The sequence below is a fragment of the Glycine max genome, chromosome 4 (assembly GCF_000004515.6).
Source record: "Glycine max cultivar Williams 82 chromosome 4, Glycine_max_v4.0, whole genome shotgun sequence".
In the NCBI taxonomy this organism is placed as follows: Eukaryota; Viridiplantae; Streptophyta; class Magnoliopsida; order Fabales; family Fabaceae; genus Glycine; species Glycine max.
Genome location: NC_016091.4, coordinates 46878261 through 46892046, shown reverse-complemented (window position 1 = coordinate 46892046; position 13786 = coordinate 46878261). Strand labels below are relative to the sequence as shown.

The 13786-nt window shown below is 34.0% G+C and overlaps 2 protein-coding genes across 2 annotated transcripts in view; one reads left to right on the top strand and one right to left on the bottom strand.

Annotated features, from left to right (window-relative positions):
* The first annotated feature begins 8366 nt into the window (after nucleotides 1–8366).
* Nucleotides 8367–10212, top strand: LOC100814504 (NAC transcription factor). The gene is made up of 3 exons (NM_001354136.1): nucleotides 8367–8687; nucleotides 8782–9062; nucleotides 9292–10212. Exons 1-3 carry the CDS (start codon nucleotides 8528–8530, stop codon nucleotides 9724–9726), a joined length of 876 nt encoding a protein of 291 aa, NP_001341065.1. The 5' UTR covers nucleotides 8367–8527; the 3' UTR covers nucleotides 9727–10212.
* Nucleotides 10213–10539: 327 nt separating this feature from the next.
* The window catches only part of LOC100812524 (aspartic proteinase Asp1), a 4218-nt gene continuing 971 nt past the window's right edge, over nucleotides 10540–13786 (bottom strand). The window contains exons 2-8 of the mRNA XM_003522425.4: nucleotides 12857–12974; nucleotides 12257–12480; nucleotides 11843–12067; nucleotides 11620–11761; nucleotides 11208–11408; nucleotides 11040–11112; nucleotides 10540–10881 (exon numbers count right to left, since the gene is read on the bottom strand). Coding sequence (XP_003522473.1) covers nucleotides 10772–10881; nucleotides 11040–11112; nucleotides 11208–11408; nucleotides 11620–11761; nucleotides 11843–12067; nucleotides 12257–12480; nucleotides 12857–12974 — 1093 coding nt within the window. The 3' untranslated portion in view covers nucleotides 10540–10771. The remainder of the gene's footprint in view (nucleotides 10882–11039; nucleotides 11113–11207; nucleotides 11409–11619; nucleotides 11762–11842; nucleotides 12068–12256; nucleotides 12481–12856; nucleotides 12975–13786) is intronic.

The window sequence follows — 13786 nt, the reverse complement described above, 5'->3', positions numbered from 1 at the left end:
AAACATTTTTGAATAAAAGATAGTGTTCTAAACTGAGCTCCAATCCACAAGGCACCAGCCCAAATCAGAGCCAACCTAATTTAGTAAGCAATAATGATCACAGTTAACGTGATTACCCTAGTGCAAGAACACTACAATAAACCTTGCAACAAGAAAGTACACTTTAGTTTGGAGTAAAGTTATCTTGTTGCTTCACTAAAAGATGGTAGTATTTTTTCATTATTGATCTTGAGCCTCGTATGCATGTTCAGGACGGACCCATTACTTTTGAGAAAATACAAATATATCTATTATTATTATTATTATTATTATCTCTTTGCACCTCTTTTCTTAAGTTTTGCTCCCCTTTCAGCTTACTAAGTATTTTACGATTTATTAAGCTGGCATTTCAATTTTTTAGGCTCATTATACTTGATTCCAATTTTCATGTTTTTACTTTAATTTTATAAGTATATAAAAAATATTTTAAAAATAAATTGTCTCCACTCACTCAAGCTCCTGGATCCACCATTGTAATGTTAAGGAATCAAGTCCATATCATATTCTTATAAATACAATCAACGTCAATAATGTTAAGTAGGTGTTTATTATATTATCACTTTGGTAAAATTGTTACTAACTAAAGCATCATAGTACATTTATCCGGCATCTCAGTCGCATCAAAGTGTACTACCATCCTTCTAACACTTTAAATCTCAATTAGTGAAGGATATATCTCAATCTAAATGGTCTAAAATTCAGTTAAAGCCGATGATCTAAATAAAAGGAGTATAGTTTATTTTTTTAGATCATCCTTTTATTTTTAAACTTTCTATTTTTTGTTTATACCATTGGATGAAAAAAGTGAATGTAAGGGAAAGGGACTGAATGCACTCCTTGAAGGAGGAACAAAGGGCACGTAGGTTGTTTTACTTACTTTTTTCTTCATGGGAAGAGGTTTTTTTGGTGTTGTCCCTTGTGTTGCAACTTTTGTTAGGTGAGCTGTGCCAGCAACCCGATTGTTTTCAACGTTATGTTATGTTGGCGTCCTTGGAGTTGCAAGCCTCACCCAACAATCATATAATACATAAGAAGTCTAATTTTCTGGTGCTTGATACCCGTGACCACCCGCTAAAGCCCAAAACATAACATAATGCAACAGTTGAACAACAGATTTTGGTGTCAATCATCAGATTTATATATATATATATTAAATATCAATCCATATTTTCTTGCAGATTCTCAGAGGAAGAAATCACTTCCTCGCATTCTAGAGTTATACACCAAATTAATAAGATAATGATATTAAATATAATGGTTGAATTATTTTCAAAGCAAAAACAAAAATCAAGACAAAAAAAGTGACAGTAAGGATATTTGATTCATATTACTCTTTTTTTTTAGATCATATATATTTATTTTTACTAAAAACATTTTTAATCAGTTAGATAAAATTATTATGAATGTCTGATAAGGATAGTTTTTTTTTTTTTTTTAATTTAGTCATTGTGATGTACTTAAGTCCAAGTTGAAGGCTTATATATAGAGTCCAACTGAGGACATGGGCCACCACAGATATATGAAAGCGATAAATGCGCAAGTTGGTCGGTTCCATAGGTACATTAGGGAGATATGAAGCAGAAGTCAAGGTTGGCAGCTAGCATGAAGGATGAAGAAGCTTCCCAGAACATGTGCCACATTTAATAATTAATTAAGATCAGAATGTTCATTTCACTTGGCTGTTTCAGTCGCTACACCGATCCTAGATAGATTCACCAGTGATAGAGATGTTCCTTGCCTCTTTATTTTTTTTTTCATTTTTATATTAATTTTAATCATAATCAATTAGTTTATAATTGATTAGACTACTTTCCTGGCATGGACATGCTTTATGAACATCAGCATACTTATTGCCCAAGTATACGACCATTCATTAGATGAACTAGCATGGGGATTTGATTATTCTCAACCATTCATTTTCAAAGCCCCAGGAAAAAAAATTGTATACTCAGATTATTTATACTTTTAATCAAAATTTACTATTCAAGCTGTGAAGAAAAAGGGAAAAAAAAGTAAAAGTCAAAGGATTTTCAAAGGGTATATGTGATACAACTTGGCCTAATTGAAAGGAAAAGGCAATGATTTGACTGGAGGAATTGAAAAAGAGTGCTATTCTATCCTGATCCATGGAATATCTTACCAAATTAGCTTAATCCCTGGCCTACTGCCCCAGATATATATTTTGGAAGGAAACATCCAGGTATCTTCCACACAGCTTGGGCATAAGTCACTCCTTACGTCTCTTGAACTAGCTAGATTCCACATCCTATTTTTTAATCCACTTTCTAACTCCTGTAATAGATGACATCATAAGAATATTCTCGCTTTATACCCTTCTATTTTTTCAATATTTCCATTTTATTTTAATGTCAAGTGAACTTGGGTCAAAAAGCCACTCTAATTCATCCCCTTATACCCATAAATAAACAAAGTGCGTACAGGAAAAAAGTAGCCGTGAAGAAAACTATAAACAAATGGCCAGTCCATGCAATTTATTTTAAAAGGGGCAATCTAGTTTGAGAAATTTGTCTAATGTTTTTTACTACATGCATGCCCTATGCTTTTTGGTGTAATAGTGCCACAGTACGTAGTATTTCAATTAATATTGGTCTGGCTAAAAAGCAGGAGACCCTAAAATCCAGTTTTATACTACTAGTATGCCTTAATTTGTGTGCGGCGCCGTATTTTTGTTTACTTGTTTTGACGCACGAAAAGTTGTTGTTGCTAAAAGAATTCACTGTTTTATACTTTTATGATGCATTACTAGTAAGTTCATGTGTTTTTGAATTCTCCGAAGAAAAAACGTATTGAATTGATCGAGCAACACATTAAAAGGGTCATGGATCAATAAGAAGCACCTTGCCATATGGCAATAAGTCATAGTTAGTATTTTTTTTCCCCCTATATTATTCACTCCAGTTTTTATTTTCTGTCCTTTGGTACTGCGGTGAGTGAGGCAAGAGCCCAAGCTTTTGACGGACTATACCAAGCTCTAGGAACCAGGGACGGAGAAAGATCTATATATAGGCTTGCTAAGGGTAGAGAGAGGAAGACTAGAGATTTGGATCAAGTAAAGTGTGTTAAGGATGAAGAAGGCAAAGTCTTAGTGCATGAAAAAGATATCAAGGAAAGGTGGAAGGCGTATTTCCACAACTTATTTAATGAGGGATATGGATATGACTCTAGCAGTCTAGACACAAGAGAAGACGACCGGAACTATAAGTACTATCGTCGGATTCAGAAACAGGAAGTAAAGGAAGCGTTGAAAAGAATGAGTAATGGTAAGGCGGTGGGGCCAGACAACATACCTATTGAAGTGTGGAAAACTCTTGGAGATAGAGGTCTTGAGTGGCTTACCGAACTCTTTAACGAAATTATGAGGTCAAAACGTATGCCGGAGGAATGGAGGAGAAGCACGTTAGTGCCAATCTATAAGAACAAGGGGGATATACAAAATTGTGCAAATTATAGGGGAATCAAGCTCATGAGTCATACCATGAAATTATGGGAAAGAGTGATTGAACGGAGATTAAGAAAGGAGACTCAAGTTACTGAGAATCAATTTGGTTTCATGCCAGGAAGGTCGACCATGGAAGCGATTTATTTATTACGGCGGGTGATGGAGCAATATCGCATGGCCCAACAAGACTTGCACTTGATTTTTATTGACTTGGAGAAAGCGTATGATAGAGTGCCTAGAGAGATTTTGTGGAAAGCTCTAGAGAAGAAAGGGGTTAGGGTTGCATATATTCGAGCTATCCAAGATATGTATGATAGGGTATCGACTAGTGTTAGGACACAGGGTGGAGAGTCAGACGATTTTCCCATCACAATTGGTTTACATCAAGGGTCAACCCTTAGCCCCTACCTTTTTACCTTAATTCTGGATGTCCTCACGGAACAAATCCAAGAGATAGCGCCGAGATGCATGCTCTTTGCAGATGACATAGTCCTCCTTGGAGAGTCGAGGGAGGAGTTGAATGAGAGGTTGGAAACTTGGAGACGAGCTCTAGAAACACATGGCTTTCGCCTAAGCAGAAGCAAATCGGAGTATATGGAATGTAAGTTCAACAAAAGAAGGAGGGTTTCTAACTCAGAGGTGAAAATAGGAGACCATATTATCCCTCAAGTCACACGGTTTAAATATCTTGGGTCTGTAATACAGGATGATGGGGAAATTGAAGGGGATGTGAATCATCGTATTCAAGCAGGATGGATGAAATGGAGAAAAGCATCGGGGGTGTTATGTGATGCAAAGGTACCGATCAAGCTAAAGGGAAAGTTTTATCGGACTGCGGTAAGACCGGCGATTTTGTACGGAACAGAATGTTGGGCGGTCAAGAGCCAACATGAGAATAAAGTAGGTGTAGCGGAGATGAGGATGTTGCGGTGGATGTGTGGTAAGACCCGACAGGATAAAATTAGAAACGAAGCTATTAGAGAGAGGGTTGGAGTAGCGCCTATTATAGAGAAGATGGTGGAAAATAGACTTAGGTGGTTTGGGCATGTAGAGAGAAGACCGGTAGACTCTGTAGTGAGGAGAGTAGACCAGATGGAGAGAAGACAAACAATTCGAGGCAGAGGAAGACCCAAAAAGACTATAAGAGAGGTTATAAAAAAGGATCTCAAAATTAATGGTTTGGATAGAAGTATGGTACTTGATAGAACATTATGGCGAAAGTTGATTCATGTAGCCGACCCCACCTAGTGGGATAAGGCGTTGTTGTTGTTGTTGTTGTTGTCCTTTGGTACTGCGGTAAATCAATTTTTTCTTTAAAAATAATTTATAAATAAAATCAATTTTTTCTTTAAAAAAAATAAGCATCAACTCTTCACAAAAAATAAATTAATTAAGCATCGACTAATTCAAGTTGTCATGTAGTGAACGTAATTAGAGAAATGAAAATACTAGATGAGACATGATGATGGGAAGGTGTGGAAATCAATGCAATATAATTAATTTCTGAAAAGGGCACGATGTTGATTTTTCGCATAACAAACCATGGCCACAGATAGAGAACTCATGAGAAAGGTCATGATTCATGAACTGAACACTCAAATACTCAATATTCATTAATTAATGTGACATGGCAAATTAATTAAATCCCCCTTATAGTACTTACATAAGATAATACAACAAATTAAAAAAGAAAAAACGTGTGCAGACTATTCTCCTCGTTGGCGTCCGATTTCTTGCACGAGAAGAAACAAAAAATGGGAAAGTGTTACAGATTATGAAACATCGATACCAACATGTATACCAAACACGATATAAATATATGGATATCTGTAATGTTCAAAATATAAAATGTAATATGGATGTCGTGTCAGTGTTTTGACACAAATACATATGAGACAACGAACCTGACAAGAGATTAGAGTATCCGTGTTTCATAGGTTACAGATGAATTAACAAAACACCAAGAACACAGCTAGCTGATGACGCTGGTTTGGGTACGTGGGTGCCAAAGAACTTGACGTAATATTTAAACTCGCCGTTGAATCGGGGTTAAGATCCTCTGCAACCAAAGTTTCCGCTTACTTTCGTCTCGCCCCTGGTAATACGACGTTTTTGTCTCTGTTTCTATCGTAAAAAAAGAAAAAAAAATGTCAACATTGAAAGACAAACACACTTACGTGAATAACAAATTGCAAGTTACTTACATAGCAATATGTACTTTGATTTTGCAATTTTATTATCAAATACCTTACAAGTTACAAATGTATTTTTTTCTTCTTCAAAATATTCATTCTGATAGTGTTTGACTGGAGTAGGTTTTTAGGCAAAGAAACTAAAACAATCTTTTTCTGAAATTATAGAAATTAAAATGATCAATTTTAAATTTGAAGAATTAAAAACAATCTTAATCAAACGTGAGATAAAAAAAAATTAAGCCAAAGTTAAATACTCTTCAATTAAATGGGTGTCTTCAACAATGTTAATATTTACTTTATTGCATCATCATACTAAAAATAAAAATAATATTAAATTATTATATAAAAGAATATAACATTTAATATTACTAACACACTCGATCTCGTTGTGGATTTTAATAAAAAAAATTATATTTATTTTAATTATTTCCATTATAGCGGTCATCAACAAATTGTATAATCAATTATAGTAATTTCGGCAAGATAATGAGATAGCTTACAATTTATAAAGTAGCCAACTAGATCATTTTAGAGAAGTTTGGTTGAAGATGTTTTCTTTTAAAAAAATATTAATTTAATAAGTTAGTACAAATAGTGCATGACTTGCAAGTTGGGAAATGCATTTTTTTAAAATTTCATATTTCCTTATTAATTTCTATAAAAAAAATTCACTGGTATAAAAAAAAAATTAATATTGATTGTTTTCTACATTTTAAATCGATTTCATCAGACAATATACAATCATATAGAAATTCAATGCTTTCTAATCAATTCTATGAACGATAAAAAAAAACTTATAATTTTCTTATTACGAAGTGATGGTGATTTTTCTCTTTTTTTGTTATATGGGCCGAATTGAGAAATTTAACCGCTCTTTCTTTTTGTTTTCATTTGATACAATAGGGATGCCAATTTCTTTAGCTTCTTCTCTCTTTTATTTTATCAATCTTTAATATATTTAAGTCTTCTTTAAGTGTAAATTTGTATGTAAGTGATTGAGAAATAAAATACTTTCTTTATTAATTCTTAGTATAACCTATTTAGAAAGTATTTTTAAATCAGTTATAAAGCAATTGATGTAAAATATTTGTCTTAATATTACAAAATTTGTCACCATCTGACATATTACATTAAATTTCAGGATCTAATATAAATTTTCAAAGCTAAAATGTTATTTTAATAATTGTAATTTTACCACCACTATTTTTTTACTTAAAATTTAAATTATTATACACATGAATATTTTGTTTCTCTTTATATTTATTAGCTAATTATTAGTTGAATTTAATAAATATTTTTAATTCAATAAATCAACTTATCTTTCAGTATTCAACTCAACTTTTTAATTCTTAATAACTTGTAGTCTTTTCAATATCAACCATTTATGTTGAACAAAATACATATGTGTGTTCTAATAAAATGAGCTATATTTTGTTTTATTTCCATCAAGCGTGCTTAAGAAATTCGTAATATAAAAAAATTATGAACTTTTACTCTCTCCATTTCGTTTTCTCGATCTATGTACAAACTTGTAAAATAAGAAATCAGAAATTTAATTAATATTCTAGTTTTCATAAAAATTAATAACTATTTATGTTGAACAAATTCCATATGTGTGTTAAAAAAAACCAAATTTCTATATTATCTATTATCCCTCATTATTTTATTTAATTAGAGTATCTTTCGATTTAAAATTAAAAATTAATCTTTTGATATACTAAAAACTAGTTAAAAGATTAGTTTATTCTCAACATATATATTTTCTTCTTCATATGCATGAATTTATAATCAAATATTTTGATCATGTATTTAAGAAATAATATTATTTATTAATTATGTCACTTTACATTAGTTCCTCGTATTAATTAATTTTTACAAAAATGCACATTGCAACTTTGCTAACAACAAGTATCCTAATTAAGAAATGAATTATAAAATATTAAATTTATAATAGAATATAACTAAAAATATTCTCTGATATTTTTTTATTTTCAATTCTTTAAAAGGAACTAATAATAAAGGAGCAAAAAGGGGACCAAAAAGAAATGATGAGTAATTCTCTTAAGAGAATGTGGTGGTGCCACGCTAAAGATTCACAATACGTTGACACGAGGCACAACGTTAATGGGTAGAGTAAGGAACACGACACGCTTGGGTGGGTGGACTAGATAGACACAATAATTACTATCGTCTATCCAGCATAGTAGTCAACCATCGCTAATAACTATGGAGCCGACATTTGAAAATATAAGGTACGGCACGACAAGTGACGCAAGCCATGACAGAACATCCAAAGCCACCAACACTCTCACGTGCGCCACGCCCACTCCACCACTGCTACGTGGCGGCTACGCTCATCCTAATCAATGTCAAACCTTGTCACACACTAATAACATAGGCTTCTTAATCTATTTAAGATATTGGTTAATAAATTAAAGAAAGATTGTATATAATAAAATTTATTATATACATTCACAACTATAATACATTTTTATCATTCATATTGGAATTGAAGACGATTAGAGATTAAAAATATAATTTTGTTTATTATTTTTATTAAATTAATTGTCAAATGGATTTGGCCTCCACCTCAATAACGCACGTGTCGAAATTACTCTGTTTGTTTTGTTCCTTCACGCTATAAAAACCACCCAGTGTGTCCTCTCTCATACGTTTCAAATCGCAGTCGCAGAGCAAAGCAGAGCCAAGAAGAAGAAGAAGAAAACCAACATAATCAACAACAACAACAACAAAAAGCTTGCAAATTAGAAGAATCTTCAGTTAAAAGGGAAGAAGAACACACAAGAAGAAAGAGAAGAAGAAACGCGCGCGAATGAAGGGAGAATTAGAGTTGCCACCTGGGTTCAGATTTCACCCCACTGATGAAGAATTGGTGAATCACTACTTGTGTAGGAAGTGCGCTGGTCAACCAATCGCGGTTCCCGTCATCAAAGAGGTCGATTTGTACAAGTTTGATCCATGGCAGCTTCCAGGTTCGTTTAGTTTCTTATGGGTTTCGTTTTGTGTGAAACCAATTCCAATTGTATCGTTTAGTTCAATTGATTGATTATGAGTTGGTCAATGCAGAAATTGGTTTTTACGGCGAGAAAGAATGGTACTTCTTTTCTCCTCGGGACCGGAAATACCCGAACGGTTCACGGCCGAACCGCGCCGCCGGAAGCGGCTATTGGAAAGCCACCGGCGCTGATAAACCGATCGGAAAACCGAAAGCGCTTGGGATCAAGAAAGCTCTGGTTTTTTACGCCGGAAAAGCCCCCAAAGGTGTGAAAACCAATTGGATTATGCACGAATATCGCCTCGCCAATGTTGACCGATCTGCCTCCAAGAAAAAAAACAACAACTTGAGGGTATGTCCCAAATTGGAATTTCACTAAAATCTAGATTAGTTTGCTTAAGTGTTTTTTAATCAACCAAGCGGGTCTAGCATAAAAAGTTTTCGTTTTTAATCACAATTAGAGTTTCACTTATATAACATATGCAATTTTAATTGTTTCCCAATCAAAATTAGAATTGCATAAGTCTTGTTCTATAATTTTTATAAAGAAGGATCTGATTTTGTTGTGTTATGGTGCACAGCTTGATGATTGGGTGTTGTGTCGAATCTACAACAAGAAAGGGAAGATTGAGAAATACAACACAGGCGCAGCGAAGATGAATGTTGAGATGGTTCATAGTTTTGAGCACGAGAACGAGACGAAGCCAGAGATTCATAAGCTAGGAAATGAGCAATTGTACATGGAGACTTCGGATTCGGTGCCAAGGTTGAACACGGACTCGAGCAGTTCGGAGCACGTGGTTTCGCCCGATGTCACGTGCGAGAGGGAGGTGCAGAGCGACCCCAAGTGGAACGATGATCTGGACCTAAAGCTAGAAAACGCGTTTGATTTTCAGTTTAATTACTTGGACGATAATAACCTTTCCGTGGATGATTACCTTTTTGGCACTGTTCAGTATCAAATGGGCCAGCTCTCGCCCTTGCAGGACATGTTCATGTACCTACAGAAGATGTGAAAACTGAAAACGAAACGTTTTGAGCAACATGGGACCCGCAAATATCTTTGTTTTATTATTTTTTTAAAAGGAAAAGTCAGCATTTGTATGCAATTGCATTGCACCTAACATGTGATGTGGGCTAGGCCAAGCTTAGCAACTATTCTTATTCTTTGTTCTAGAGAGATGAGGGAATGTTGAATTCGGCTGAAATGGGCTATTTGGATTGGTTCTTGGTGTAAAGAAAAAATGAGAGAAGGAGATTAGGTGCTGCAGTAAGTAAAAAGTAAGTGAGCAAATTGATGATAGGTTATTGGAGGGTTAATGTGTGGGTGTAAGGACTCACTTAGGAAAATTCTTGTTCCATTGCTATTCCAGCATATGATTTTTTCATATATTTTGTAATATACAACTTTCTACTTTTCCATTCAAAGGAAACAACTGAATGAAAAATCTTGCTTTCCAAGGATGGAAATGATGGTGCAGCCTAGCCTGGCCTCGAGTGTACATGTTTGACACTTCGTACCATATATGACTTTGTCTTTATCTCTGAAGTAAATGTCGTTATGGGCAGAACAGAACAGAAACAATGCCAAAAGAAAAGAACTTGCAGTAAAATAATCAAAATATTCAAAACACAAATCAACTGCCCATTTACTAAAATAATAAGTTGATAATGTTTATGGAACTATCCGGTTTATAAAATTGTCTATAATTAATTATAGAATCAAGAGATGCATCTAATATTTGCATCAACCTGCATTACTCTTTTTTGACTCCTCGCTTTGCCATTCCAAATCAAATCCTCAAAGCCGTGGAATCAAACTAATGTACTATGATGATTTTTTATGGCTGGTTACTTAGTAAGTGTAACCAGTCCAATATATAGATTATAAACAGCAATAATCAGGGTAGACCTCTATACCACGTGCCAATATACTACTATTAAACACAGCATATGGCTATCTAATCAAGCAGATTAACACTCGTATTATACAGCCACCCTAATAGCTACTATTTGATGATCATATAGGTGTAAATTGAGCGGAGGAGTTATATTTTGTGATCAAATGCTGACATCTCTGGATTTTGGAACCTGGTCACAATCTGCTGGTGCCCAACCAATCAACTGCTTGTCGTTGTCAAATACCATCACTTTGTTTAGCATGGATATGTCTGCATAAACAGGACCAGAGATTTTATAATGCAGTTTTTCATTTAGAGTTTTGGTTAATTAACTGCTAAACAATCTAAGAACAGTGACACTACAAGTGATAATATCCATTATCCAGAACAAGCATCAGAAGAAAAAGAGATAGTTACAACATTCCTACCTCCGATTAGGTTCAGATCCCCCATCCCTACTTCAGAGCCGTTTAGAATGCCCAAGCAAACATTTCCCATGTTCTGGCAGAACAATTTATTAGCCTTCACACATAAAATGTATCTTTTACTTGCACTAAAAAGGTCAATCTAGAAGGAATTGATTAGGTGGGACTCACTGATACTATCAGATATGCTTCAGGAAGCATTTCAAATTGAGCTTTACTTCTCCCGTTGCTGGTGAAACTAAGCACAATTGGCTTGAAGTATTTTCTCACTTCGTATATGCTTCTGAAAGGTCTTCTACCACGCCAACAAAGAGGGAGAGTTTGATCATCATGTGCTTCTTTTAGGGGCTTTCCACCTGATTCCTTCTTCAACTACATGTGGAAATTAAAGGGAAAGATCCATGTTAAGTAACATGTCAATATTTTCTTGTACTATTGAAGAAATGCTTTATTTCTATTTTGTCTTTCTTCGAGCAATTCAAATCTTGCATGATGAAAATTGACATGATATCATCTTAGTAATGTCACGTGCGTTGTAAAATGCTTGAAATTTAGGGATTATTAGTGAATGTTTTCAACTGACCCAAGAAATTAGTACTTGGTAAGCATAAGAGTTAAAATAGGTGTAAGAACTCCCAGTGTCAAAAACAGCATGAAGATTTCCAACCCCACTTTTCTTCCCTCCAAAAAGGAGTTCAGCTGCCCCTGCGACTGAGTAATGTTTGCTGAGACAGATAACAAAAATGAGATCTCAGTCAAGAGAAAGAATTGACAATACATATGGAAAATGTAAAATGACTACTTACTAATCTCTGGATGACATTGGAGTCCAAGTTAGTCTAAAAGAATCATACACATCTCCAAAGAAGATATACCCTCCTCCTTGTGCACTCAAACAGTGCCCAATCACATTTCTTACCAAACCCTGACTATTCAGCTGTGATGTCAAGCTGGTTTTTCCCCTGCCAAGGCCAAGCATTCCATCTAATGGGTGGTGAGAAGGATCTGGAAAAATCTGATCATATCCACACCTGCAAAAAGGAATTAAAAAAAGAAATAAGATAAACTAAAGAACTTTTACTTCTCAACAAAATACATGTGGTACACTCATAATGAGTATGCAAGGTTGTTGTCATGATCAAATGATATTTCTGAAGTCTGAAAATATAAAGCATAAAAGTAAGAAAGTAAAAAATGGTTTGAGATATGATGATACTAACCCAAGTGCCATACGAACTTTGAGTTGGACTCCATTTGTAAAGTTGAGAGTGTAGACATCATGGAGAAGTACACCAAGGGATGAGTAATGATCTGCATACTGAACTTCGTAGTCACATTGATGTGGGACTTCACAGTCGTAGTTATCACTGAGGTGCAAGGATGCACAGAGGGCATGCCTGCAGGGCACTAAGTCATTGCTGGGTCTGTATAGTGGATGTGGTGTCTGAAAATAAGCAACAAATATTTAAGACTAATATTAGTAGGAGATTGTAATCAAACAGATTAATAATACCATACATGTATCTTATTTGCTAGGATGGGCCTAGCCTCCAATCTCATCTCAATTCATATGACATGTTACGAGGCAAAATGAAATTTATTAAAAGCCTCAAACTGGTACAAGATGTACCAGAATGATAATAAAGAGCTTAAAGGGTTCAATACATCAAAACGTAAGTCATAGCTCTCTAGCTAACCAATTGCACAAGTACACCACAATAGCATAACCAATTGATATGGCATGTTTTCAAGGGAAAAAAAACTTTATTAATTTTTGCAGGTGATTTTTGAACATTGGTAGTGAGTGAATATTCATTCACCTGAGAGCAACGGGAACAAGGGGCATCACATTGAAGCCAGGTGAGATCGCTACCCGTGTCAATATCTAGAAAATATGGCCTGGGTGGTTGGCCGATGTTGAGAGTAACATTATAAAACCTGTGAATGTTGAATGTAACGGTGACTTATATTAGAGCCATATGCATATACATATTTCAAGATGTGTCAATTTTATTTTAAAAAAAACTTGCCTACATATAATATATGAATGGAACTAATTAAAACGGAAATAGTTTCCATCATTTCCCTGCATTTACTAATTCAGGCATTCATGAGTCTACACCGTTGGATGAGAATTGGATGGTTTATATTTTAAGTCGAGTTTACCAAAATGATGTACGAATTATTCGATCTTCATCAAACAATTTTGATTAACTGATTCCATGAATCCATGTATTTCCTTACTAGAGGCAATTAGGATACATAAAATGAAAATGGAAAGAAAACCCATATATTAAGGTGTTTTATTTATTCCAATTTATTGGTTTTTTTAACCCTTCTACTGAATTAATCTCGTGAGATATGATCTATCTAAGATGCTTGTATTTCTTAATAAATATTTTTTCATACATACATATTTAAGATTTATTTAAGGAATTGAAAATCAAATATGACCAAATAATTAAGGGACTTGATTATATGCTTAACATGTCACACCAAGTTGGTTATACAATAATCCTCTCTGACCTTAAGTGTAGGAAAAAAATGATTTATGTCAACAAAAAAATTAGTTAATCATATTTAATTATATTAATCTCAATTTAAAATATTTTTTTCTAACTTATTCTGTTGGACTTGATATAAGAAATAAAAAGAAATCATTAAAATTAATAAAATTTTAATTAAATGAAGAGTGTTTTGGAGATAGTAATATTATATGAGAGGAAGATAGTTGAAATTTTCTTATAATA

Bases quoted from the DNA above. Each gene is read 5' to 3' on its own strand.
- LOC100814504 (NM_001354136.1), top strand. From the start codon at position 8,528: ATGAAGGGAGAATTAGAGTTGCCACCTGGGTTCAGATTTCACCCCACT. The intron at 8,688-8,781 runs GTTCGTTTAGTT...TGGTCAATGCAG, and splicing joins TGATCCATGGCAGCTTCCAG to AAATTGGTTTTTACGGCGAG. The intron at 9,063-9,291 runs GTATGTCCCAAA...TATGGTGCACAG, and splicing joins AAAAAAACAACAACTTGAGG to CTTGATGATTGGGTGTTGTG.